The sequence below is a fragment of the Sciurus carolinensis genome, chromosome 4 (assembly GCF_902686445.1).
Source record: "Sciurus carolinensis chromosome 4, mSciCar1.2, whole genome shotgun sequence".
NCBI lineage: Eukaryota > Metazoa > Chordata > Mammalia > Rodentia > Sciuridae > Sciurus > Sciurus carolinensis.
This window is the reverse complement of record NC_062216.1, coordinates 38,390,140-38,416,682: the sequence shown is the minus strand read 5'-3', so window position 1 is coordinate 38,416,682 and position 26,543 is coordinate 38,390,140. Positions and strand designations below refer to the sequence as shown.

Genomic DNA, 26,543 nt, shown 5'->3' with positions numbered 1-26,543 from the left:
AATAAGTCACTGCTTCCTATATAATATTCCATGGATATTTTGTCTTGCTGGTTCTTTATGGTTTTTTGACTCAGTCTTCAATTTTTACCAAAAAATAATCAAAACAGGAGTAAATATTGCATTTGAGTGCTTTATATTTAAAGACTTTATGGGTTCAAAGCTACCATATAACTAAATAGATGATATTACTGTTTCTTGTGCCTAAGGCTATTTCTTGGGTATTGAGTCACTTAAAATGCCATTAAAATCTCTCTTTAAATGTTATTATTGCAGCAGATCAACAGGGTCTACATGGAAACTGGGACATTAAATTTTGGCCACTTGTTTTCAAAGTGCTTATTTCTGGCATTCAGGGTTGAGTATGGGATAGAAAACAATTCTTGTCCTCAGGAAACTTATAGTCTAATGGACATCTTGAGGCAAGGACAGAGGGAAGGAGAGGGGAGGGAGGGAGGAAAGAAGGAAAGATGATTCTTGAATGAGGTGCAAGTAAAGTGACCTAGAATTAAAAAGAAATTGCATGCACCATGAGTTATAGTGCCACCAGGAATATGTTTAATAGTCAACATGTCAATCAACATGTGACAGAAAGAGAATGAAATTCAGTATAAAATTGGAGACTTAGCCTTAACCTGATAACTCAGCATAAATTTTTTTAATTAATTAATTAATTAATTTATTTTTTTGGTGCTAGTGATTGAACCCAGGGCCTTTTGTATGCAAGGCAAGAACTCTACCAACTGAGCTATATCCCCGGCCCCTCAGCATATAAATTTAATGGGATTATTACACTTTTTTGAATTCCAACTGTGGGACTGCATTCATTAGGATAAAACTCAGTTGCTAGTACAGGGATCCAAAGTGACAGAGGCTTAAACAAGAGAACTCTTTATTTCCTCCTTGTGTGAAAGTAGAAATTGAGAGTGCAGAGCTAGCATGAAGGCCTGCAGTCATTAGGAACCTGTGCTCTTTCCATTTATTGCTCTGCCTTCCTCAGCTGTCAACCCTCTCTTGGTCTTTGATGGAGATCCGACCCCAGATCCTAATATCAGGGCTACTTTCCAGCTAGCAGAAAGGAGGAATGGGAAGGAGAGAGGCATCTCCTTCGCTTTTAGACCACAGCCTCTTGGAAGATGCACGCATCATTTCCTCTCACGTCCACTGGCTCAAATTTGGTAGCAAAATAATGTAAACTGATAAATGTAATCTTAGCCTGGATAAAGCCATGTGCCCAGCTCAAACTTCTATTAATAAGGTAAGAAGGAAAGATTAGGTACACGGAGACCATGAGCTCTCTCTATTGAGGACAGGAACCGTGCTATAATCCCCTACTGCGGAACATAGCCATTGATGAGAAAATAAATCTTATTGCCTATGACTAGGGCTTTTGTTTTCAAACGTAGATTAGAAATGTATCTTGGATGATTTCAACCGTCGAAGAAGATTTCTCACCTTGTCAAGTGCTACTCATTTGCAGCTAAAAACTAACACCTTATGCTAAGCTAATCAGAGCCAAATATAATTAATTTGATTAAGCTTGTCACCGAAATATCAAGACAAATGTTCTTGAAACGTGGCACGTTATCCTTTTGCCTCTTTCCCCCTCCTTCAGTTTATTTACACTAAAAAAGTAGGCTGAGGGATTGAGTTGCAGAAACCGATCCTTATAAGTGTTACTCTATCACATAACTGATCACCAAATACCAGTGAGGGAAAAAAAAAAAGTTAAATTGTGTTAGTATAGACTGCTCTCACCTGGATCACATTTAATAATTAATTACATTGTGCAGTTCACACCAGTTTAAGAGTCTCTATAAAAATAATACTGGCAGGTCTGTTTACCTCATACTTCAAAAGGCTTTCTTGCTTTAGTTCAGAGCAACTTGTATTTGCTGCTTGTTCAAAGCAGAAAGTGTAAGTTTTCCTTTTTCAGTTCTCTCAGTAATCTCTCTCTAAGAAAACAGTTTGCCAGAGTAATTTTTCCACACTTTTTATTGGTGCATTATAATTGTATATAATGGTGTGGTTTGTTGCTACATATTCATAATTGCACACAATATAACAATATAATCTGGCCAATATCATTCCCCAGTATTTCCCCTTTCCATTCCCCTCTCTCTCCCCCTGTCCCTATCATCTACTCTACTGAGCTCCCTTTAATTTTCATGAGACCCTCCCACCTTTCTTTTCCTTTTTCCTCTGTAGCTTACATATATGAGAGAAAACATATAACCCTTGACATTCTCAGTTTGGCTTATTTCACTTAACATAGTGTTCTCAAATTCCAATCATTTTCCTGCAAATTACATAATTTAGTTTTTATTTATAAAACTCCATCATTTATTCATTGATGGATACCTAGGCTGGTTATTGGATGGATACCTAGTTCGGCTATTGTGAATTGTGCTGCTTATAAGCATGGGTATATATGCACAGTAATTTTTTAAATGCACAATTTAACAACTTTATCATGCACTTTTTCATATACAATGGACAACAGGCCAAGCTGATTTTTTGAAAACCAGATTGCATTTGAGAGTCAATGGGCAAACTTGCTGTTCAATGAAATCTGAAAATCCATTTGTAAGTATGACTTATTTGTAGAGCAAAAGAAAATCATCTGCTTCTGATTTATAGGTGAGTTTGCACATGATAGGTCTGCTTAGAGCTAACCTGCAAAGCAAATTATAGCATACACTGCTCTTACAAAGAAGATTATAAAATTATGAAAACGTAGAGAGTAGGGAAACATTGTTTAAATGCCTGACTCTCACTTTGCAAATGAGGAAGCATATGTCCACAGAGGTAGAAAGAGAACTAGACACCCATCTAGTTAACCACTATAATCTGGAATCCACAACTTCCAGAGTAATGCACCTTCTCTTGCTTGACACTCAGGACTCCATGAGACTTAGGTGAAATAAACATAGGTATTCTTGTGCACAGCACATACTCGGTAAGTACCCAACTTTAGGAGTCCTGAAGCACACACATAGCAATTTTGTATCTATCATCAAGATAAGGTGATAATTGACAACTGCTAAGACCACAGAGGTAGGAAAACCTTTTCAGTTTTCCCTTTGATTCTTTGAACTTTTCCTAATTGGGCTAACTTACCCTGTTTGTCTAAACTTGTAAACCAAAGCCTTTCCATTCTTTGATGTTTGAAACAATGGATCCTTAAACTCTTGGGTGCTGTTGAGCTGCACTCAAGATATAATAAAACAATGCTAGTAATGCTAACAATCATGGCAAAAATGACAGTGTATGTTCCCTTACTCATTTTTGTGGCAGGTACTTTTCTATGATATATCTTATTTTAATCCATCCTACTGTTGAACCTATCCTATTTATAATTGTGAAAACTGAAAAATAGCATAGAAGTGATTCACTCCAAGTCAGGTTGCTAGTAAGTAGTAAATTATAATAGAAACTCAAGTTGTCACTTTTAATCTCTACCCTATATTGGCTATCACAGAAAAGTTATCATCTCATAACTGAGAAGGTGTCACATAATGAACTGAGCCCTGGTCTTGGCACCCAAAGGATCATAGTCTTTTCTCTTTTTATTTTAACTCATTCCAAAGAGTTGAGCTAGTTACATTCCTCAGTTTGTGGTACTTTATCTCTTTTGACCCTTGTACATCTACATCTATGAGTAAGTCCTCCTTTTAAACCATAAGCCACCCATCATACCTGCTCATAAGACTATTATTTTAAGAAATGAATAATATATATGGTTCATTTTGATTAAATAAATAATACATGTTGAACATTGGACCACTATTGGAGGATATGACTCTTCCTCAGATAACAGTTCTTATCATTCTACCAGGACCATATCCATGGCTCCCTTAGTCTTCCTTTTGTACAAAACAGTCTGGATTCTAATATCTCTCTGCAAGTAACAGAACAAAAAATATGTTAAACACTCACTACTTTTTTTCCCCATTTTTGGCATTTTGACAGTGGGGCAGTTATGCTCTATAATCAAAGGAAAACACAAACTGGTCATCTCCTAGGCAACTCACTGAAGATTACTCCCAGGGAATAATTTATGTGGCTGAGTGCAAGTGCATATGACTTCTAAGTCCAAAGTCAGCATAGCTCTCGCACTTGGCCATTAATTTCTTTCAATAACCTACAAATATAATGAACCTGGTTTGATACCATTGCGGGAAGAATGAGCACTAAAATGTCCCAAGTGTAGGTGGTTTTATATGAAAGAGACTGACGAGTTTTATCATCATTTTTGTTGTTAAAAATATAATTGCAATTAAATGTCACTACTAATCAGGATCATCTTGCTATTCTGCCGTTTCCCTTTGCCGGAGCCTGTTTCCCACCTTTTTCATATAAAGGGACATCTGTCACATAGGGCTGGACTGTGTCACAGCAACCTTGCCTTCCCTGGCGTTTTCTCCCAGTGGGCTGCTTATCTGACTTCACAGTCTGGTGTGCTGGTGAGACCAGTCAATCAAAACCTGCTCCTACTCAATTCCAGGAAGCTGTTGCTCGTGCCACCTTAATGCGCCAAAGGAAGGTGCAATCGACAGATTTCACTCAGCCATCTGTGCGGCAGAGAAATAAAAATGACTCTAGAAGAATTCATTTCATCTCTTCAAACCATGGTTTAGTTCACTCCTTTAAAAAAAAAGAAAACTATTTATAAAAAGAGAAAACCTGACTAGAGAATTTAGTTGAATAAATGACCAAGGTAAGTAAGGGTCGCATATTGAAAATGATTTAACCACTATTCACACATATCTCAACACCAACTAAGCATTCAGTTTTGTATTGGTTCTTTTTAGTTAAACATGACAGTAGAATCCACTTTGACATAATTATAAAAGCATGGAATATATCTTGATCTAATTCAGTCCCCCAGATGAACCATTTTTGCCACAATGGGCCAGACCCACTTGTAAGTACTTTATGAATATGAGCCCATGGGATCCTTCAGCAATCCTAGAAGGCTGGCACCATTATCACCCCTGTTCTAGAGGAGGAAGCTCCATGAGGTTCAGAAAGAGGATAACTTTTTGACATTATCCATCTGCATATGGCAGAATGGATATTTTACAAACTGATATTGGCTCCCATGTTAGTGCTCACACTTAAGGCACTAGCCCAGCTCAGCTCAGGACCGTGTCACTCCACACTCTGGTTTCTGCCTGGAAACTGAAGACAGCAGGTGAGGCTGCTATTCTTTAAAACAGCTCAGAATCTGGATCATAAACATTTGTTATGAGATGCTTTTTCTATGAAACCCTCTGAAGATATAGAAAGTGTGTCTTATTTATATTATTATGAAGAAGAGGACTTCTTTCTTTTAGGTCTCTTAGGCTGTGGTCTTATTAAAAAAAAAAAAAAAAAAAGACCCTCATTCTGAGCAGGATAAAGAAAGATGAGAGAATTTAGAATTTAATGCTGTCCAGTAAAAGCATCATAGACTGTACAGGATAATTACTACTCAGGAAAGCTTTTTAAAAATCTGCTACATATTCCAGCATCATTTGTGAGCAGCTAGTACCTATTATTTATCTATTGAGCATTTAGTATTTTTCATTCTTGATGACCTCTATCTTTAAGACATTTATAGGCAAGGAACAGAAACATGAATGTAGCTGTCACTCAAGCATACTTTAAGATTTAGATTCTGTCTACATTTCTAGTGCATTATATTTGAAATCATTAAACTCCAGAAATTTTTCTACTCACTACATAAAATGGTTGTTAATATATTTTTCTTAAAAAAAAAAACTTTTTGAAGTATAATGGAATATCTTTTACTCTTGGTAAATTAGGGTCTAGGGAAACATCAAGTTAACTTTATCAGTGCTTTTTCTGATTTTAAACTTTCAGTCATGTTTTTCTTGAGTCTCAATTATTCTAAATGAAGTTAAATTTTTTTCTCTTTTGAGTTGAGTAGTTATTTTATTTCACTTCACACTCTCTTATAGACCTTGTCAGTTATGTGCCTTCCCCAACTTTGTTATCTTATTCGTAGAATGCAGGAGTATTTCTTAAACAGAAAAGCTATAAACTGTTCAAGACAAAATTAAATACAAGGAATTTTGTTGAGTCATTCATTTTTTTCTTATTGCCTTGGATAATCCCATTGTATGTCTGTTAATATAAATACTAATGACATCTGCTTTTACTCTTAACATCACTCAGTTTAGACAAGTTATATAATCATGCTACCTATAAAATTAATAATTAAGTGAAATAATGTTTTCTTACTTACAAACAAATTCATGTACATTTACTAGAAAACCTTGAAATTTCCTAAAACCCAGAATCATAAGAAGAAGTGGTAGTGATTTCAAATCCCACTGTATTGCTTCAGCATTGTTTAGTATCAGTGTCCATGATCAGAGTCCAAATTAGGTCATTGTGTGTGTCTAGCTTCACATAAGATAACAAAGGCAAATAATGATATCGAGTATGAAAATATGACAAAATTAATTCACACCATGCTGCAATGTAATGACACGGGGGCAACTAGCAAATAATAACGGTTAGGGTTCCTCCCGACCAAATTATACAGCAAATTTGTTCCACTCTTTTTGACTTTCCCTGCACCCTTGTCCACAACAGCAATATTTCCAGTTACCTAAGTGGCAAAGTTGACTACCTCTGGGCCCTTCCTAACGGAAAAAGAAATCTTGATTGCAGCAACTTGTAATACTCATCCCTTCCCCTGACTACCCTGTGTGGAGACACCATGCCAGCATGTGGGCTGAACCTCCCAGCAGGTGCCAACCCATGAGCAAATTTCCTTCCTCTGAATCACATTCTCCTGAGGAAGGCCCCTGCTCTTTGGGTGGGAAAGAGATAGTAAGCAAACACGTAAGATGAGAGGCGGTAAGAACTGTTCTGCAGGAAACACTTTTAAAAGTAAGGGGAGGCATTTTGGATAGGGTGCTTAGGAAAGGTCTTTCTGATAAAGTAGCATTTCAATACTTGCTGAAAAATTAAAGGACAGGGCTTCGGATAGACAGAGTAAGGGTTCCAGACAGAGGCAAAAACTGTAGGATTATCTTGGGCATGGCATCTTGGGCTATAATTGAAGTTAAATAGCCCTTCTTTCAAACACATTCATATTTTACTCTGTGATTGCCTCAAGTGTGATTGCCTAGACATCAATATATGTAAAAAATTTTGATTGGGAAGAGTATAGAAGAGATTGCACTGAGATGAAAAGTAATGCCAAAAAAAGAAAAGACAGATAAAAACATGCAGAAAAGATGGATGAACACCAAGATGCTTCACCTGCTCTGCAGTCTTGTTGGAGCTTTGACTCAGAACTGAAGTGGGTGATGCTGTACAGCCAGAGCCCATCAGAGCTAAAATGTTAGCTAGACCCATCAATTTCTACCAACTGCTGTAGTTGAACTTGAGAAACAAAATATCTGTATTAAAAGATACACTACCTTATTTAATTGAATAAAGGAATTAAATTGGTTTTAAAATTATTCCAAATATCCAATTCATATGATTCTTGTTATGCTTTGGATGTGTTAATTTTCAGCTTACCAATAGAGCTATGGCCTGATTTTGCACCTGTGAAAGTTCATCAGTGTTTACCTGAAGAGCCAGGTTTCTCCAAGCTCCAAAGGGCAGTGTGCAAGCTCCACACCTCCACTCACTCATTTACCTCCCATGCAGTGTGGGCAGCAGCTGGGCACTTTCACCATTACCTGGCACCAGTAAAGGACAATTCTAGTTCTGTAGCTGGTAAGACCAGGGCTCCAACTGCTGAGAACAACCGTGTAACTCACTCAGCAAACAAAGACAAAAGCGAAATCCACTTTAGTGCTAGAATCCAATGAGCACAGTCTAAGCATAAACATCATATGAAAAAGAAGCAGCTAAGTGGTAGATATAGGGGGAAATAATCCATCTTGACAGGTGGGGGTATGCAGGTCTAATGTAAAACAAGAATTCAGACATACTCGGTGGACAATGGAACAATTGCCTCATGCCTGTTGTTGTTTTTTTTTTTTTTAAGTCGCATAAGTAACAAGTTTAAACAGTCTGAACTTTGAATAAGTTTGAGCACTTCATACCTTTGGCCCCAGTCATGCTATTACATTTAATCTCAACAACGGCATCCTCAGTCAGTCATTCTCAAAGCTGAGGATCTCACTGTGTGTTCTAGTTTAAAGATCTCTGAGTTGGAGGAAGCATAGTGAACGCAGAGACAAAATATTAGTGGTGACTTTCAGTCTTACATAAAGGAATTATACATGTTGGAATTAGCAAAATGCAGTCCCCACCCCACATATTACAAGGAGACTGAAGCTGAAAACTTTAAGTGACTCCGTCTCTCCTCCCAAGGGACTTAGTTACATGAAGTGATAGTAACCTCAGAAATGCTATGGAAGTGTATTATTCATTGTTGGATGAGTGGCTGGCAAGTTAGCCCTGCTATAATGCAAAGACAGGAGCCACCCAGCGAGGGTGAGATGGGAAGAGTTTGATCTGAACTTTCAGAAGCAAGGGAGTGGGGTTTGATGGGGGTGATGGGATTCTGAGATGATCAAAGGGATTACAGGGAGCAAGAAGGTTCATGTTTAGGGAAGAACATGACACTTTTTCTGCCTTATCATAGGGATATATCATTTTAAACATAGGGCCACATGCGCGTGCGTGTTTGCATGTGTGTTCATGTATGCATGCCTGCTACAATTTATTTACTTATTTTAGTTTAAAAACTAACAAAAATGCACTTAGAAAGAAACAAACTGCATTATAAACCCTTGTCAATTTGGAGAAAAAGTGATCAATAGTTACCCCTACCCTAATACAAAAGATTAATCTTTCTTTTAAAGCCTGTCATTCCATTTCAGCAAAATGTAAGTTCCTTTCTTGTAAATAGAGTTTTCTTTATTAAAAAAAATGTAAGGGCTCTCTAGTTTACAAGCATAGAATTGAAACTTTTGACAAACAAAAGAAAAGGGATTCCCATTTATACAAAACCATCTCTGGATTGTATTTTAAGCATTGAAATACATTGAAAATCTGTCTGGAGGAATAAAAAGAAAGAGAGACACATACATTTATTCACATGTAGAGATAGATGTACATGTAACTAAAGGAAGGAGACCCATAAATAATATTCTAACTCAGATTTCAAAAGATGATACACTGCAAAAACAGTGATAAAGTTAATATTAAATTGTCCTGAAACCATTCTATTTGTATCTTGGAAAGGAGGTGCTGCCCTATTAAATGCTACCTTTGTGGGACTCCATCCCCCTTGGCCTTAATGATTTCAGGTCTTCCTCCTCTCATTTTTTTTTATTAACATAACCAGGAAAACACTGGCAAGGGAGAAAGATGGAAATAAACATAATAGAGGGTGGGACAACGGGATGAGATAATTCCAGGAAAAACTCAAAATAGCTAGTTATCTTTATGCCAAATGTATATGAAGTAATTTACTTTTTATAAGGTTCGTTCAGCTGAATATAATGATTTCATTTTTCAGTGTTCCGGTGATTATAACTAAAATGTGACTCATCCATCCGATGGCTCATTCTTCCTCTAGAGATGAAATGTTCAGAATCAGGGCGACCAAAAAGTCCATGGAGCCACGAAGGGTGGTTTTGATGATGGCGTTGGTCCCGGGGAAGTGAACGGAGGCTGTATGTGCTTCTTGTCTTTGTAGGTTACGTGTACCTGTGACGACACAGCTTGACCAAACCTATTTCTTCTGGGTTGTTATGTAGTAATATGTGTGAACTTAAGGAAAGTCATGCTTAGTATGTTTCCCATAGTTCCATAGGGTTTTGAGGATGCTGCTTTACTGAGTTAGGAGGGAATTTGCTCAGCTCCCAGGAGGATTTCCTTCCCTGGGGAATGAGAGTCCACATCACCTTGGCCTTGAACTCATATGATTTAATGAAGGCCACACAGGACCCAACTTGCTGCCTTAGCAGGATAAGCCTGGGTTCCTTAAAGGAGCATAAAGCTGGGCCCGGAACATCCTGTGATCAGTAACCAAGAACCGTACACTCATAGGTGCCTCAGAAATTACAGAGAACTGTACCACCGGGTTGCAGGGAGCATGCATCAGAATCAGTGGTGGTCTCACTGAAATAAACTAGCAAAGAACCTCGTGCCTATGATGAAAGATAGACAAGGAAGTGAGTGTGAAATTTGTTTTTAGGGTAGTTATGCTATACATGAGTATTTAAAATATCGCTTATTGTCAGCTACACTGTATCTTGATCAAACCCAATTAGGACAGTCCCACATTCAATTTTTTGGTCAGTAACCAAATTATATATTAAAGACTGTTGAAATGCTTCAGGCTTTTAGTTCTAATAAATACACAGTAGAACATTTTTTCAGAACACAAACTTTGAAGCTATACTGCCCGGGGTTCTCAAATTTGACTTGGTGACTTATTAGCTGAGTGATCTTGGGACAAATTTCTTAACTCATCTTTTAATTTTTTTCCACAGTGATATCACAATAGTACCTCTTTTTGGTTGCCATGCTGCTCAAGTGAATTAATATATATGTAACTATACATAGAACAGTTCCTGGCACACTGAAAGAACTTTTTTAAATGGAAGCTATTATTTTCATTTAAATTCTCTGGCAAGCAGTTAATTAACAAGCAAAGCAATAAGAATTGTGTACATAAATATTCATAGAAGCACTATTTAAAATAGCAAAATCTAGAAGCAACCAAATGCCCCTACACGGGAAAGTAGATGTATAAAATGTGATATATTCATAAAACAGAATATTATACAGGAAGCAAAATGAAAACACTAACAGCATGGATGAATATCGGCCATAAAACTACATACAGAATGATGATATCATTACAAAGATTAAAATAACTAAGTTAACTATACTTTGGGAAGATATATAGATACAATGAAATTACATAAAAAGGAGAGCAAAAGAAAGATACACATGGGAGGCTGAGGCAGGAGGATCACAAGATCAAAGCCAGCCTCAGCAAAAGTGAGGCACTAAGTAACTCAGTGAGACCCTGTCTCTAAATAAAATACAAAATAGGGTTGGGGATGTGGCTCAGTGGTCGAGTGCCCCTGAGTTCAATTCCCAGTACCCACCCCCTCAAAAAAAAAAGTGAAAATTAAAGAAATATACACACAGCATTCAGAAAGAAGACTCTCAGATATACAGATCCAAGGGGACGTTGTAATGGTGGAGGACTCCTGGTTAGTAGGTGCTTATCAGGGTCTGCCTTTTATTTTAGATGGTGGATCTGTAGATGTTTAGTGATGGGAAAGGAGGGAGACAGAGAGGGAGGTCTACATGGCCCTGTTGTAAGAAAGTCGTATACCGAGGATAATGATTTATACAGTTCTGTGTACTTGAGAAACACCCACTAAAGTAACAACCTTGTCCATTGTTATAATAATTCCATTTATGTTATATGCAATTAAAAGATAAAAGGGACAAGGAATTGTTTTTTCCCTTGTTCTTGATTAATTTTGACCAGGATATACAGACTGGTAAAATAGATAAAAAAGGCCTGCATACTGAGAGTTTTCCTAAAATAAAGAGTGTTACTAGTCTTCTCCACTTGGAAAAGCAAAATCACAGTGTACATTGATGTTTACAGCTCAACAATAAAGATACTTTTGTTTAAAATATATAATACAGGTGAGTCATTTAGAATTGACTAAATCAGAATGATGAGCTTAACATTCTCATGACAACTGTTGCTCTTCCAAGTGACTTCTTTTTCTCGTTCCAAGATTTTTATTGGTGTATTACAGTTGCACTTAATAATGGAATTTGTTGTTATATATTCATACATGCATACACTATAACAATATAATTTGACCAATGTCACTCCCCAATACTTCCCTCCTTCCTTCCCTCTCCCCCTTTCTTCTACTTATCTCCCTTTGATCAAATGACTTCTTTTTTTTTCACTTTTTATTTGTTGTTTTTAGTTATACATGACAGTAGACTGTATTTTGACTTATTATACATACATGGAGTATGACTTCCAATTCTTGTGGTTGTACATGATGTGGAGTTACACTGGTCGTGTATTCATATATGAACATAGGAAAGTTATGGCCAGTTCATTCTACTGTCTTTCCTATTCCCATCCTCCCCTTCCCTTCATGTCCCTTTGTCTAATCCAAAGTACTTCTATTCTCTACCCACCCCCATTGTGTGTCAGCAACCACATATCAGAACATTCACTCATCCTTTGGGTTTGGGATTGGTTTATTTCACTTAGCATGATACTCTCGCATTCCATCCATTTACTGGCAAATGCCATAATTTCATTTTCTTTATGACTGAGTAATACTCCATTGTGTATCTGTACACATCTTCTTTATCCATTCATCTATTGAAGGGCACCTAGGTTGGCTCCCTATCTTAGCTATTGATCAAATGACTTCTTAAATACACTTCACACTTTAAACAAAACTACCCTTCCAACTGCCAAAATATCAGCACAATCAGCCTCAACATTCACCAGAGATTTTCAGAAGTGAGGGTGTATTTGTTACCTAGCACCTCTGAACCACCTAGACAGACCTTGAGTGACACATACTAGAAGATGCTGTCAATATTTAGAGACACTATTAGATTTGGGGGGTCCTGGAAGAACCTAGAAAAAAAGGCCCTACACACCTTAGTAAAAGCCAAGAGGTGGAATGTCAAAGGACAAGTGAGGGGTTCTCCTGCTTCTTTGCCTGACTCTCCCTCCCCAAGGGTCTACTTCCTATGTCTGCATTTCAGGATCCCTTTATTCAATGAATATTTAGTGAGTAAATGCTGTGTTCTAGATCTTGTTAGAGTTTGAGAGAGTAGCATTGAAAAAATTGGAGAAAATCCCCTACTAGCATATTTACAAAGAATATGTAGATTATAGTAAACTATTATTACATTTGTAATGAACAAGTTCAGGACTTAAATAATCCATCTCAATGAGTTGTTTTCCTAAAATGATTTTGCTAAAACAAAGAAAAGACTGGATAGTGAATTTGAATCAAAATGATATGGGTAATTCTTTGAGACTTTCCCAGCTCAACATCCAGGTAATCATATCTATACCAGGAAGATAAATTATCCACAAACTAGAGGCCTTTAGACGAATGGGCAGGGGACACAAACTCTGCGCATGCGTGCGTGCGTGCGTGCGTTTGTGTGCGCACATGCAAATGTGCACACTGCTTTCCCCTTGTTTTATGAGCTGTGCCATCTCCTACCCGTATACCACTGGAAGATAATACATTTAGTGTTTGTTGCTGTCATGGGACAGGAAGCGACAGTATTAACTCCTGAATCACCATTAATTCCATCTCCTTCACTGTGTGCTAAGCGCTGCTTAACCTGTAGTTGACCTGTGCAAAACCAATAGGACTAGAAATGTTTATCCCCTCACACCTAAGTCTAATGGCCAAGTGAATTGCAGGGCTGAGGTGGAAGCACGTTGCCCTTCCCACAGCAAAATGTCTCCTTTTACTTTTCAAAGCATATAGAGTTGAGGGAGAGAGCAAGGTCAAGGTGAACCAGATTCTGGCTTAGAAGATGCCTGCAATAAAATGAGCTTATGTTTGATTCATGAATGAGGAAGGGGATGGAGGAAGGGGATGTTGGAAAAATAAAGGGAGGTTTGGGGAGAGGGAATATCATGAATCCAACATGAAATGAGAAATAAATATGAATTATAACCTAGACATACAAATAAAATGCATATCAATATGAATTTTAACTTAGCCATAGAAGTTCAGAAGTTAGGATAATTCAGTGAGAGGCTAGGCTGTCTTTACTTTTAATTATACTGAAAACTAGGTTCTTAAGCAAAATACTAGTATAAATAATGAAATGGTATGAAGAAACTTTAAAAAAATGTATTACCTATAAATGGATGTGAGTACAGATTATTTTTATGTAGTCATTAAAATAAGACCCTGAAGAATCCATTTTAGGCATTTTTTTCCTCAGGCCTGGAGTTCATCTATAATTTTGAAGGAAAAATTGTTTCTCCACAAGCATTCCATAATTCATACTTCTCCCTAATTCAGGTTGTCTTTCCAAGCACTTTAAGTTAATGACCCATTTATCACAAGTAGCCTTAAAGATGGCCAAGTATAATAATTTTTTTGTTAAGTAAACATTCTAATTACAAATTATTTATGAGCTCCATACCAAATTTTTTCATCAGAAACTGAAACATGGAACAGCAGTCACCCACATGAAGATAGCACGAAATGTCATTGTGCTCCCTGTGTTCTGTCCTTTAACTAGTGAGGGCCTGATTCAGTCAGTAAGAAAATAGAAATACAATGTGCTGAGATCATTTGGTCCTGTTTTATAAACTCAGTAGATTTTATTCAGGAAGGATGAGCTGTGCAAAAGGATGTTACATTTGGAATGGTAAGCTGCCTTGTGATTTATCTGTTTTGAAGGTTTTTCTATGATAAACCCTAACAGAATAAAAAAAAAAAATCAGTAATTCTTGTCAATCCCATCCCTACTACCACTCATGATGAAAAAGGGACTTTTCAAAGGTAATGGTAACATATGGCCTGAAGTTTTGGGTATCTTTCTTTGTTTCAGTGTAGACTTATAAAATGAATATTATCTTAGGCATAAATTCTAAAATTGAGAATCTCAGTGGAAGAACACTTGAGATAATAGGGAAAGACACAAGATATGTACACGGGCCTGTAGATCTTATTTCTGGAGTTAAGTACACTAAGCAACTAAGAGAAAGAGCCTTGGATGATGGTGTTGACTTGTGTTCACACACATCCCGCCTCATCCTAATGTTATCAGAAGTACGAATCTTTAACAGTCTCTTCCTTCTGAATTTTAACATGGGAACAAGTCTTTAAATATTGGCTTCCAGTTAGATTCTGATGGATAAATACAATCATGATAATCAACTTGGTGGTTTGCACATAGAGGTTCAATGAGCATTTGTTGACTACACATACCTTCCTACACTTAACAGCATAAAAGGAATGAACTATGTGTTTTTGTACTTTAAAACAATCTTTCATTTTATAAATTTAAAAACTCAGGCACATAGACGTGATTTGCCCGGCACACATTCACACACAGGACTTAATACACACCAACTTTAATGATAAAACAACTAAAAACATTTAATGCATTTTTAAGAGCTTCTACCAGAGTTCCCTGAAAGCTGGGTTGTTGGATCCTCACTCTGTCTCTTCTTAGATTGTGATATGTGTGAAATTGTCCCTCCCATAAGAAAGTTGCTAACTTTTTGAATCATTCATGTCTTTTATTTCCCCCCTAATATAAGTGATTTATCTGTTGTGAAGCCCTAGCACAAGAAGGGGATATAGGTAACATCCTAATTATAATAGTTCATATTAGAAAATTTCTGTGTACTTTAGAAAACTAATCATTCCCCTCAAACTTATTGGGATAGAAAATTTAGCCACACATGATCACAAGATTTCTGGGTCTCCATTACCAAATGCTACCTGTGCAAATGAACAAGTGCTTATATGTTTCATTTAAAAAGAAGAAATGACAGTGAAGTCAAGTAGTACCAAATTCTGTCCCAGGGATGTTCAGCAAACACACTTTCCACCCCTGACCTGAACTAAGTGTCTAGATGCTGAAGTACAGTCCACATGACCAAGAAGCCCTGGCTGAGTCTGTGAGAGTATTCATGACTCCATGCCTCAGTGGCAGCCTACCCTGGGGATAAAACCTGATTATCCCGGAAGAGTTCGTGTTCTCCTGAAGTTGGGAAGTCAAGAGGAAGTCTTTTCTGCTTCTCCAAGAGCTGGAAAATCCAGGATGAAAGAAAGAGTTTGTAGACAAAAAGGGGAAAGTAACTAATAAATATCAGACCAAATAAGATTTAACTATGCATGTTAAAATATGCTCAGTAACCTTCTTAAAGAGTGTTCAAACCATTTCTAAATTTAGCCACCATGTCAAATAAGCAAGGTGGTATGAAATGATAAGAACTTTGTTAAGCGAGTTTCACTATTCTCCAATGTATAATTTAAGTATAAATTTGTATGTTGTTTTCCTTGCCTATTTTTGGTGGATTGAGTGGAAGTTTTAGCTTTAAATAGTGGCAGGGTACGAAGGACTATATTAGGTATAAAAAATGAAGAATGCTGGGAACATATGAGCCGGGTAAGAACTAGAAGTGAAGTCGTTCAGATTGGCATTTTGCTGAACAAAAGGGCAATAGGTACCAAATCCATTTTGCTGTCCTATTCAGAAGTCTAAAGACACTTAGTTCTGGGGTGGACCTGTTTACATTCTGATGAGAGTTGTAAGCAAGACTAACAATAACCCTGCTTGGAGAAAACAGTCTCATTTGGACGTCAGGTTTCTTAAAATCAGGTTCATCTTTAAGAGAGCATTGAACTTCTAATTGCAGCTGTTCTCCAGCTTCCTATCAATTCAAAGTACAAATTTGGGTTATTTGAGAGCATTAGCCATTGGAATGATTTCTCTGAGATTAAAGCAAAAATAACTGAGTATATGTCAGTAATTTTTCTTTTTGCTGCTAATGCACAATCGGCAGCTCACCATACTGTTTCCACCATATTGTTGAGTTCTCACCAAGCTCCCCTTTACCAGTGACAGCCTCCAAAGTCTGGAGAAACCCACAACCTTGCCAGTATAGCACATGGACAGACATAGAAGGAGATGTTTTTAAATGGAAGCAATTGGTCTCCAACATGATCATCAAAGTGGGATCACAGCTTCCTTGATTTATCCTATTGTTCATTTGTACATTGATTTAATTATATTTTAAAACAATTATATCACCCAGTTCAGTCCACTAAAGGCCCTAGTCTTATTTCATATAAAATTCTGAGTAATCAATCTTTTACATTTTATCATAAAATTTGGTTTAGTCTAATTGCAGGATTTTATATTTATCCCTGCTAAAGTTTAATGTTATCATGATCACTTATCCTGTGGTGTTTCACCATTGTGTCTCTGAGATACATATGAATACATGTTTATCATAATACTAGCAGTGCACAATAAACTTTGGCATTGTTAAATCATGTAAATGTTTTTTCAGGTGCTCAGGAAACAGATATATTAATCCAGAAGAAAAATGTGGCCATTTCTTTAATAGTCAATTTACAATAAGCAGGATTATTTGACTATAGTAATTTCAGAAAATAAGATTACCATGGAAATACTTTAAAGTAAGCATACTTCTTACTACTAAAGAGTTAAAGTTAGCATACTGTAGTGATACATGCATACACGTTTATAGTAGCACAATACACAGTAGTCAAAGTTTGGAACCAACATAGGTATCTGTCGATGAATGAATGGATAAAGAATATAAGGTATATTTACACAATGGAATTTTATTCAGTCATAAAGAAGAATGAAATTATGTCATTTGTAGGAAAATTGGATGGAACTTGAGGGTATCATGTTCAGTAAAATAAGCCAAACTCAGAAGGTCAAAGGTTGTATGTTTTCTCTCATGTGTGGAAACCAGAGAGGACAAATGGGGAATAAAGTGGAGTGGGTATCTCATGAATATAGAAGGGAGACTAGTAGAGGAAAGGAAGGGAACAGGGGGAGAGAGGGGAGGAAGTAAAGGGGAAATACTGGGAGAGGCATTGACCAAATCGTATTATTATATGCATGGAAAAATATGTAACAATGAATCTCATGGTTCTATATAAGTATAACACACCAATAAAATATGGAATTTTTTCTAAATAAGATAAGCGTACTAATTAAAATCCTTCCACTGGGACTTGAGCAGTAACTAGGTGAAAGGAATCTTTGTCACAAGCAGCCGATATTTCCCTATTAATCCAAAAGAATAAACAGATGGCCCTATAATTACAGCCCCCATTTTATTTATCACCTATCCTTTCCTCACACTTTCTGCTGATATTTTATTCTTTCCTTTATCCCTAGCTCATATGATTCCACATTTATTTGTTTTTGTTTTTGTTTTGCAGTACTGGGGATTTGAACCCAGGGCCTTGTGCTTGTAAGGCAAGCACTCAACCAACTAAGCTATATCCCCAACCCTGATTCCACATTTAATTAAGACTTGTACTGTAGTATTTTGAGGGGTTGGTCTTATTTTCAGACATTGTAAGATGCCTTATAGGAGGCTGCCTATTCTTTGCAAAGGATCAGGAGAGCTAAGCTGATTTTAGGTGTCTGCTTGTTGCTGTTTGATTTTGATACAGTCATTTCACTTATCCTCAAATATCTAACCTCACAAATGAGGTGGTTGAGCTAAGGTTCCTTCAGGGTTGGAATTTTAAAAATAAAACACACACAAAATGGTATCTTTCTATTCCTACCAGAGCATTTAATGTTTATTTCCACTTAAATTCTAAGAATGACATATGCAAAATTAAAGTAGATTAAATAACTTAAGTCAAATGATTTGTGATATCAGTATGTAAAAATTAAAATGGAATGCTTGCCAATTAAAAGTTGGGGAAAACAACATAGCACATGGTTTGAAAAAGTAGTTCTTTTAAAATATTAAGATGGGGCTGGAGTTGTGGCTCAGTGGTAGAGGCACTGGGTTCGATTCTCAGCACTTCATGTAAATAAATGAATAAAATAAAGGTCCATCAACAATTAAAAAATATTTTTTTAATATTAAGATATTTTCCCTCAAAATAGGGATTGTCTGTACAATGGGGAGAAGAGGAGGAACCACTCTCACATTGTAAACTAAGCAGAAGTGGCTGCCATCTGGATTCCATCCCCACCATCAGTCACATAATTCATTAGGTGACATTTATAGACATTTCTTTCCTTCCATCCCTCACTTTGGCTTATAAACTGTCAAAGGTAATGGGAAAGCTTTCTTTTTTTTTTTTTAAAGGCTAATCATTGCAATCTTTCACTATCATTTTCTATTTAGATTCAGTAGCTTTGACTATAACTAGGCTCGGAGGCAAGTATTTGATTCAATTATTTCCTTAGGTCTGTCTCTTCTTATTCATTGCCATGTAGGGGACAAAAATATATTAGCTAAAAGAAGGATCTGTTTAAGGAAGAAAGAAAAGTTTCCTGGAAGACAGATCCCAACATGTTGCTGTTGGGAGATGGGAGTATTGGGAAATGGGAAAATCCATACGAAGTAGCCTAATAATCCATGTGACTTGCTTCTAAGTAAAGTAATATAATAATGTCCATGTATTTTCAGTATAGTCTAGATTATTTTCTTAAAACATAATCACAGGCATAAGTCTACTTTAAAATATCTGAAATATTGGTTAATGGGAATGATGCCAGTTTGCCAAATTGAGGATGGTTTCCTGTCAGTGGGGGAGGGGGACAGGTTTAATCCTATTGCAACTATTGAAGAAAAAAGGTGGCAGTGACATTGGTAGCTCATGTAGATGCTTAGAGATAGGCAGAACTGGGATCCAAACCAGGCAGGCTCGATTCCACCACCCATCTGTACTGGTCCATTTTCTGTTGCTGACAATCTACAGAAAGAATAAGTTATGAAGTAAAGAAGTGTATTTGGGTTTCCAGTTCTGGAAGTGCACAGTCTAGGGTTTCCATATGGTGATGATCTTGCTGGAAGAGTCCTGAGGTCCTACAAAGCATCATATGACAAAAGGAAGGAAGTATGCGTGTGTGTGTGTGTGTGTGTGTGTGTGTGTGTGTTCTGGTCTTTCTTCCCTTTCATATAAAGCCACCAGGATTTAATCATGAGAGCTCCACTCTAATAACTTTATTAACCATAATCACCTCCTGAAAGCCCTGCTTCTAAATTCCTTAGTTGAATTAAGTTTCCACCCACTTAATATCTCACATTGGGGATTAAATCTCGATATACGAAGCCTTTGGGGATACACTCAAACTATATCTAAACCATAGGACCATCTTTCTTACACTACTCAGTGCACCTATTACTTCTCTTATAGGAATATCTTAATTAATTTGCATACATAGTACTTTCACAATGTACCTGCATCACTATGGGGAATCTGGTTTATTTTGATTCAGAATCTGTTTGACTTTTGATTTACATAATATAAGCCAGTGGAACCTTCCTGATACTGTATTATCAATCTGAACAAATGACTTTGTCTCAGACAAAAGATACACTTATAAGTATTTTGATGTATCCTGTAATTACCCTGAAGGACCCCATGAAAGTAGGATGCTGGATGAAGTCACATGACCATTTAAAGCAAATGAAATCGGAACTCATTTAGAGTTAAATTGAGTACTTCACTAACTTTGAGGCTTTGGAATAACACTAGAAAAAATAGAATCGCCTACCAGATGATCAACTTCCAACCAACACAGTCTTTAGCAAAAATCTTGTATTTTGAGCAGCTCCCTTTGTAAAATCTTGAGAGGAAAATTACAAATTTCCTTGAAAGACAGTGATCTTTTTTCAGGAAAATTGCCCAGGCATCAGGAAATTTGCTATAATTAAAAAGGACACTGTATAATCTTATTTAAAAAAAAACAAAAAAACAAAAACAAAAAACTAATAGCCTCATGTTCTTTTCTTTCCTTATTATTTGTGGTAATAATTTTTCCTCATTCCTAGAAATGATTTTGACCATGTTCTGACCTCAACATACTTGTATAAAAGCTGGGATAATGTGACTCCTGAATAACAAGGACTCATCTTTGGGCACCTTTAACTCAGGAGAGTTGGGAGGGACCTATTGTACCTATGAGCAAGGTCTATCATGCTTTTGCTACTGACTGCTATGATTTCTTCACTCAGAGACAGAGTCCTCTGAGTAGGCCTCACATATAGGCTACCAATTTGGAGAAACCATTCCAAAAAGATGTCAAGGTGGATTCTTATGTTTTTAAACTCAGGGACTGCAAAGGACAAAATAATTCCTTGGAGATTTCTCGTAAGTCGAAGGAGCATGTTGACATATTTTAAGATAAGATAAATGTCAACTGAATGAACTCATTCAATTATAATTGAAAAGTGAAATCATTTAGCATTTATGAATATTTTTAGTTTTAATCACAGTCATAGAGAAAAAGAGAAAGGCATTGACACATTGATCAGATAGGGTCGTTCATTCAGAAAGAGTGATACAAATTATCTCTTTTCAAATTAAGTATGAAATCCAGGTTAAATCTGATATGTAACCTTAATCATGTATTTTTCTTTTTGTGTTTAAAATCAGATAGATTTTTAAAATATCTAACATCCCACAATGTTTTTCTAACACTTAACTATCTATGTGCCCTTTCTTCTGAATAATATGTGAACTATGAGTAGATTAATTTCAAAACAACCATAGCGATTTATTAGATTAAAAGTATTCCATGGAAAATCTTCTGGGGCAACTCCTCACATTAACTGAATTCAAATTTAAGTCCTCTATTATGATAGATGGCCCGGTGTTTAAATTCAGATGTACAAAAATTAAATGATGTACACAGAAACTTGGCTAATATTGGGGCAAAGATCTTCAGATGGGATGCTTGATAACCCATGGGATTGAAGCAGAATTATAAAACCTCAGGTAAAAAGTCACACTGATGCCCATGCATAACAATAAAACATTTAGGACCCTCACTCAAAAGTTTTAGTTACCCAGCCTATTATCCTGTGCATATGGTAAAAAGGGCTTCTCTGTTCCATAGGAAAATAATGAGGTGCTTGGTAAGTGAAATAGCTACTTGGGAGACTGAGACTAAGGCAGGAGAATTACAAATCTGAAACCAGCTGGACAACTTAGTAAGACATCACTCAAAATAAAATTTCAAAAGGGCTGGGGATGTAGCTAAGTAGTAGTGCATTTGCCTAGCATGGGTTAAAAAAAAACAGCCATAGATCTGAAGTCATGTTCTTGCCCATGCATAACCAGTACCATCTACCACCATGTGCACATTGGGAATAAAGGCTACTCTGACCCCTAAGTAAATCAAATTCATTGCTATATACAAGTTAGGATACATGCAAATTGCTTTTTACCTGAAACTTTGGAAAAATCTGAATTTAAGCAAATACAGCCCCACACAACCTACGGAAAATCATCTTGACAATCCAGTGTGTGGAGTTTTTTGCTCTATGGACCATGAGCCATGGTTCAAGGTAGTTTTATGGTCAGTTTTCATAATCTTGGCTCTGCTTCAATTCCAATTTAAGAGAGTACTTGAAATACTGTATTCTTCTAGTAGCTGCAAACACTCTAGGAATTTGATGCTTTCCAGAATAATCTGTGCTTGTTATGTAAGGACAATCAAAGACACTTTTTCAGAACAGAACAAAAGAGATTAAATTCGCTTTAGTTTAAATTGTCTAAAGAGTTCTCAGTCATGAATTTGCTAATGGCTTTAGCACAAATAAAGGAAATAGAATCATGCATTTTTATTAGGCACCCAAGAAGCCTTTCCGTCTCAGGTTCTTCTGGAAAACTCTGTCACCATGCCTCTTCTTTTAACAGCTTGGAAACTGTCTTGCCTGATTAGGAAGTTAGTCATTTCACATTTTGACATCTAAAACAATGAGAAGTTGAAAAACCTCACAAATTACATTTTAAAGTAACAGGATACATCACTTTAAAGAAAAGCTCAAGGATCTGTGGCGCCTGGCTTTGTTCTCCTTAATCCTATTTTACTTTTGAGTGTCAGATGTTTTGTAAACATCTGCATTTGAATTCACACAATCCATACTGATCACCAAATCTCTCATTCGGTCTAAAACATTATTATTACATGTTAGAGGGTTTGCATTCTGGAATTTAGCTTTCCTTCTGTTTGGTGTTTATCAATCACTGCTATTCCACCCCAGATACTCTCTTTGGCATTCAGTTTTAAAGCCTGAGTCAGGTTGAAACATACAACGTTGCCTAGTTCCAAAAGGAATGATCAGATAGAATTTGGAAAATGTCCTTACAGTCCTCATTTTCTGGAAATTGTTTATCCCTTCTTGTTTTAGAAGTTGTCCCAGTCTTGGTCACAGACATCCCCTGAGGCAACTTTTGTATTTATTTTGTCCATTTAAGGTTAACGTATTAGGAGTTTTGCTACTGAGAGATTAAAATAAATACATTTGAAGGAACTTTCTCAAAGCTCCTGCGCTGACCCCTGCCTTCCTCCCTGGGTACTTGGCATTCCTTCCACACGGGCAATAGTAAAGCGACCAAGTCCAGTGTTCCGAAATATGCAACATTCTGAAAAAAAAAATACAAACAGAACAAGAAATGTGCCTCTTTATTTGCAAACACAGAAAAATAAGAAATAAAATTTATTCTAATGACATTTCCCCCGATTGCTTTTTAAGATAAATTGGCCTGTGAAAATGATCCACATTTGTAATGATGTCAAAAGTCCCTTTTATAATTCTGGAAGAGGAAACTTAACAAGCAATGAACCTTTTGTTCAGGTTTAGAGAACAAAAATCATTCATATAAATGTTTGTAAATGAAATTTAATTTTAAAAATGAAAACTCTTCTCCATTTTCATTCATTAAACAGCCACCATTAAACGAAAATATAAGTTTATAGTCCTAGGATCAAGAACAATTGAATTTTAACTTGAATAGTATCATAAATCTGACCAATCTGATTAAACCTTGGTTTAAGTAAGATTAATTATGATGTGGCATTAACTTACAGGTATACTTACAACAAAGACACACTTTCACGGTATCTTGTTCCACATGCTAGAGAACAAATTATGCATCATTTTTTTTCTACAGGAAATCTGAAGACTTTAATAACAAACCCTCCAAGGTCAAAATGAATACAGGTATGCTGTCTCTGTTAGTTTTACCCTCTTTAGCTTTGCTCTCTAAAAGTCATCTTGGCCCCAAATCATTAGTTTATTACTCTGCTGATCCTAAATGTGATACTGAGTTTCTGATTAGATATATAGTTCAGATTCATTCCTTTATTTCTTTGTCTTTGTGCTACGATCTCAGCCATCAAAAGGAGAATTATCTGTTCTGTTACCTACTCTTACTCTTTGTTTCTCATCATATTTTGAAATTAACTCCCCAAAATACTAGGTATTTTATGCCTACATTTGAAAACTCTAACTTAAGAAAGACTAAGTTCAAAGACCGGTTGCTCTGATGAAAAATATTTGAATTTTTCTATTCTATAAACTCTATGTTGACAAAGTTGGCAGATAGAATGTCAAATCATCATGCAAAGTCACTTTAATTAATTCATAGTCATAATACATATATAGACATAAGCATTAAATTTTTAGATTGTCTCCAAACTGTAAGGTGTACATTTTAATCATAAAAGTGTTTGTGATACATGCTGTGTATATATGAAATACAATTTTTTTCTACTGTTTGAAATATTTTGGTTTATAATTTCACCTTCACTCCCACCCAAGTCTTATATACCAGTATTAAACAATTCAGGAAATAACTTTCTCATTGAAATTTTGTCACTCATGTTTAAAATGTGCCATTTCCTATTGTCCAGCAAGTAACTGCAGGGAAGTTATTTTGATCTGTCACATTATGGCAGAGAAAAAAAGGATGACTTGAAATATTCTTTCACATCAAACTCTCTAACATTTTGCTGTCTCTTCATATCAAAGTGCCTAGAGAAAGGATTAGTAACCCACTGGTGAGAAGGAATGTCTAATCCCCAGATGGAGTGTAGAGACGCGTGTTGTGTCCATCTTTCCATGGCAGCCCCTTAGCAGAAACCTGCTCTAACTGGCCTAGAGAATGCTATGTCCTGAGGATGCAGCTGACTTGTGGACATGTGGAGCAACAGGCAAGATGAGGGTGTTAGAGACGGTCAGGGCGGACAAGCATGGATTAGATGTCAAGAGAAATGATGGCCCTCCAAACTAAACAAGTAAAGGCATTTTAACAACTGGAGATGTCAGAATTGGTCATGGAAAATAAAATAAGAAACATTATTAGGCAAAGGACAGCAAAAAATCAAATAGAACATAGAGCCCCCAGCTGGACTAGGAGAAACCCTGTTGCCAAACTCTAGTCAGCAAATTTCTGTTCGAGGAAGTGGTATGTGCTGATTGATCTGAGGCACCTCTTTGAAGACTTAAGTTGAGCATAACTTCCCAATATCCTTCATTTTGTTGGGCGCTGCTTTTCCTATTTATTATAGCCCTATTATGACATATATGTGTATGTGATTAAATTAAATATACTGTATTCATGTACAATATATTCCACATAACTGATCTTTCTATTCATAAAATCCAATCCCTAATGACAAAGGTAGACACAAAGAAATTTATAAATCTGTTTAGGTTTCTTATACTGGAATCAAGTTACTGCTGAACTGCATGAATATAACCACAACTATCTAAAACATTCTCTCATTTATTAAAAGTAAACCTGACTCTAGATGGAATATTAAATTGCATAGGATTATTTTGCTTACATGGGTGAATTTACTTAAGTATATATTCATGTGAAATATAATTTTCAGACATACATAAAAATTGATTAGAAATGACTTAAGCTTTTAAATTATAACATAATGTTATGTGGCCATAAAAACATCACTTTAAAGTACATATAAAGAGGTTAGATAGATATCACTTTAGAAAATTGTGTTGTTGCCATATTTATAAAATGAAGGAATTAGTTTCTAAATAACTAGTAAGTAAAACTGACCTGTATGATCTATGTAGCAATCATTAAAGAGAGAGATCACAACTTAAATATCCATGTGTCAGTCACTAAAATTAAAAAATTACTTTAAATCTAATCTTTGCTCTTAATCAAATAATAATAAACTGACAAAGGAGAATGTGGCTCATTTTTTCATTCTAGAATATCTAAACAATGGAGGAAAATATACAAAGCATGCTATATTTTCACTCAGAATTTGTGACCCATTATTTTCTAAGGCACAGAAATTAGCTATTGAAGAAAGAGAAAAACACACCAAATAATTCACTGAACGTGGCTTACCCATGTGAGTGTTTTCTAGCAGTGGAAATATCTTCTCCTGGGGTTTTGTGTCTTAGTGGAAGGGTGACTTAGAGATTGCAGCTCATGAATGGGTATGAAGATGAGACCAGCATTAGGATTCTTTTTTTATTCTTCAATTTTGAAATAAATAACCATGATACGTGCACCAAGTTTTACTTGCCTTTAAATTACATGAATAGAACAAATCCTAAAGAAATGAAAGCATGGACCAGCATTAGGATTCTTTATGATGAACTAAAGTATAAAAGACAGCTTCCTCATTTTCAGTCCTTAAAAATATTCTCAAGAAATACCAGGAAGTATCATTACATAAGTACACTACAATAGATTTTTCTGTTCTCCAAATTTCACAAAAACCTCAACTTTTTAAAATAAGCTCTTTATTAAATGGTAATAAAGACTGATTGTGCATTTGCTTGATCTAGGTTTAGAACTGCCTGAAACACATAAATTGTTTAGCCCAAAGATTCCCAGACTTCCTTGGTTCCCAGTGACAATGTCTCAGTAATTATTTTCATCGAGCTTCTAAACCAAATGAAATACTAACAATTCTATTTATTAAAAGATGCAGTGTAATTCATTTAATAATATTTAATAAGTATTTATGTGCTAACAACCTAAGAGTCACTT

The 26,543-nt window shown here is 36.1% G+C and overlaps 1 protein-coding gene across 34 annotated transcripts in view; it reads left to right on the top strand.

Annotated features, from left to right (window-relative positions):
• Window positions 1–26,543, top strand: part of Sorbs2 (sorbin and SH3 domain containing 2) — a 205,366-nt gene that overhangs the window by 86,412 nt on the left and 92,411 nt on the right. For 23 of the 34 annotated variants that reach the window (XM_047548840.1, XM_047548844.1, XM_047548842.1 and 20 more), the window contains one exon: window positions 23,679–23,728. The exons of 2 other annotated variants lie outside the window; for them this stretch is intronic. In XM_047548840.1, the coding sequence (XP_047404796.1) occupies window positions 23,719–23,728 (10 nt within the window). In that variant the 5' untranslated portion in view covers window positions 23,679–23,718. Of the gene's footprint in view, window positions 1–23,678; window positions 23,729–26,543 lie in introns of those variants that run through there. 9 more of the 34 variants (XM_047548873.1, XM_047548861.1, XM_047548856.1 and 6 more) reach the window with 5 other exon arrangements.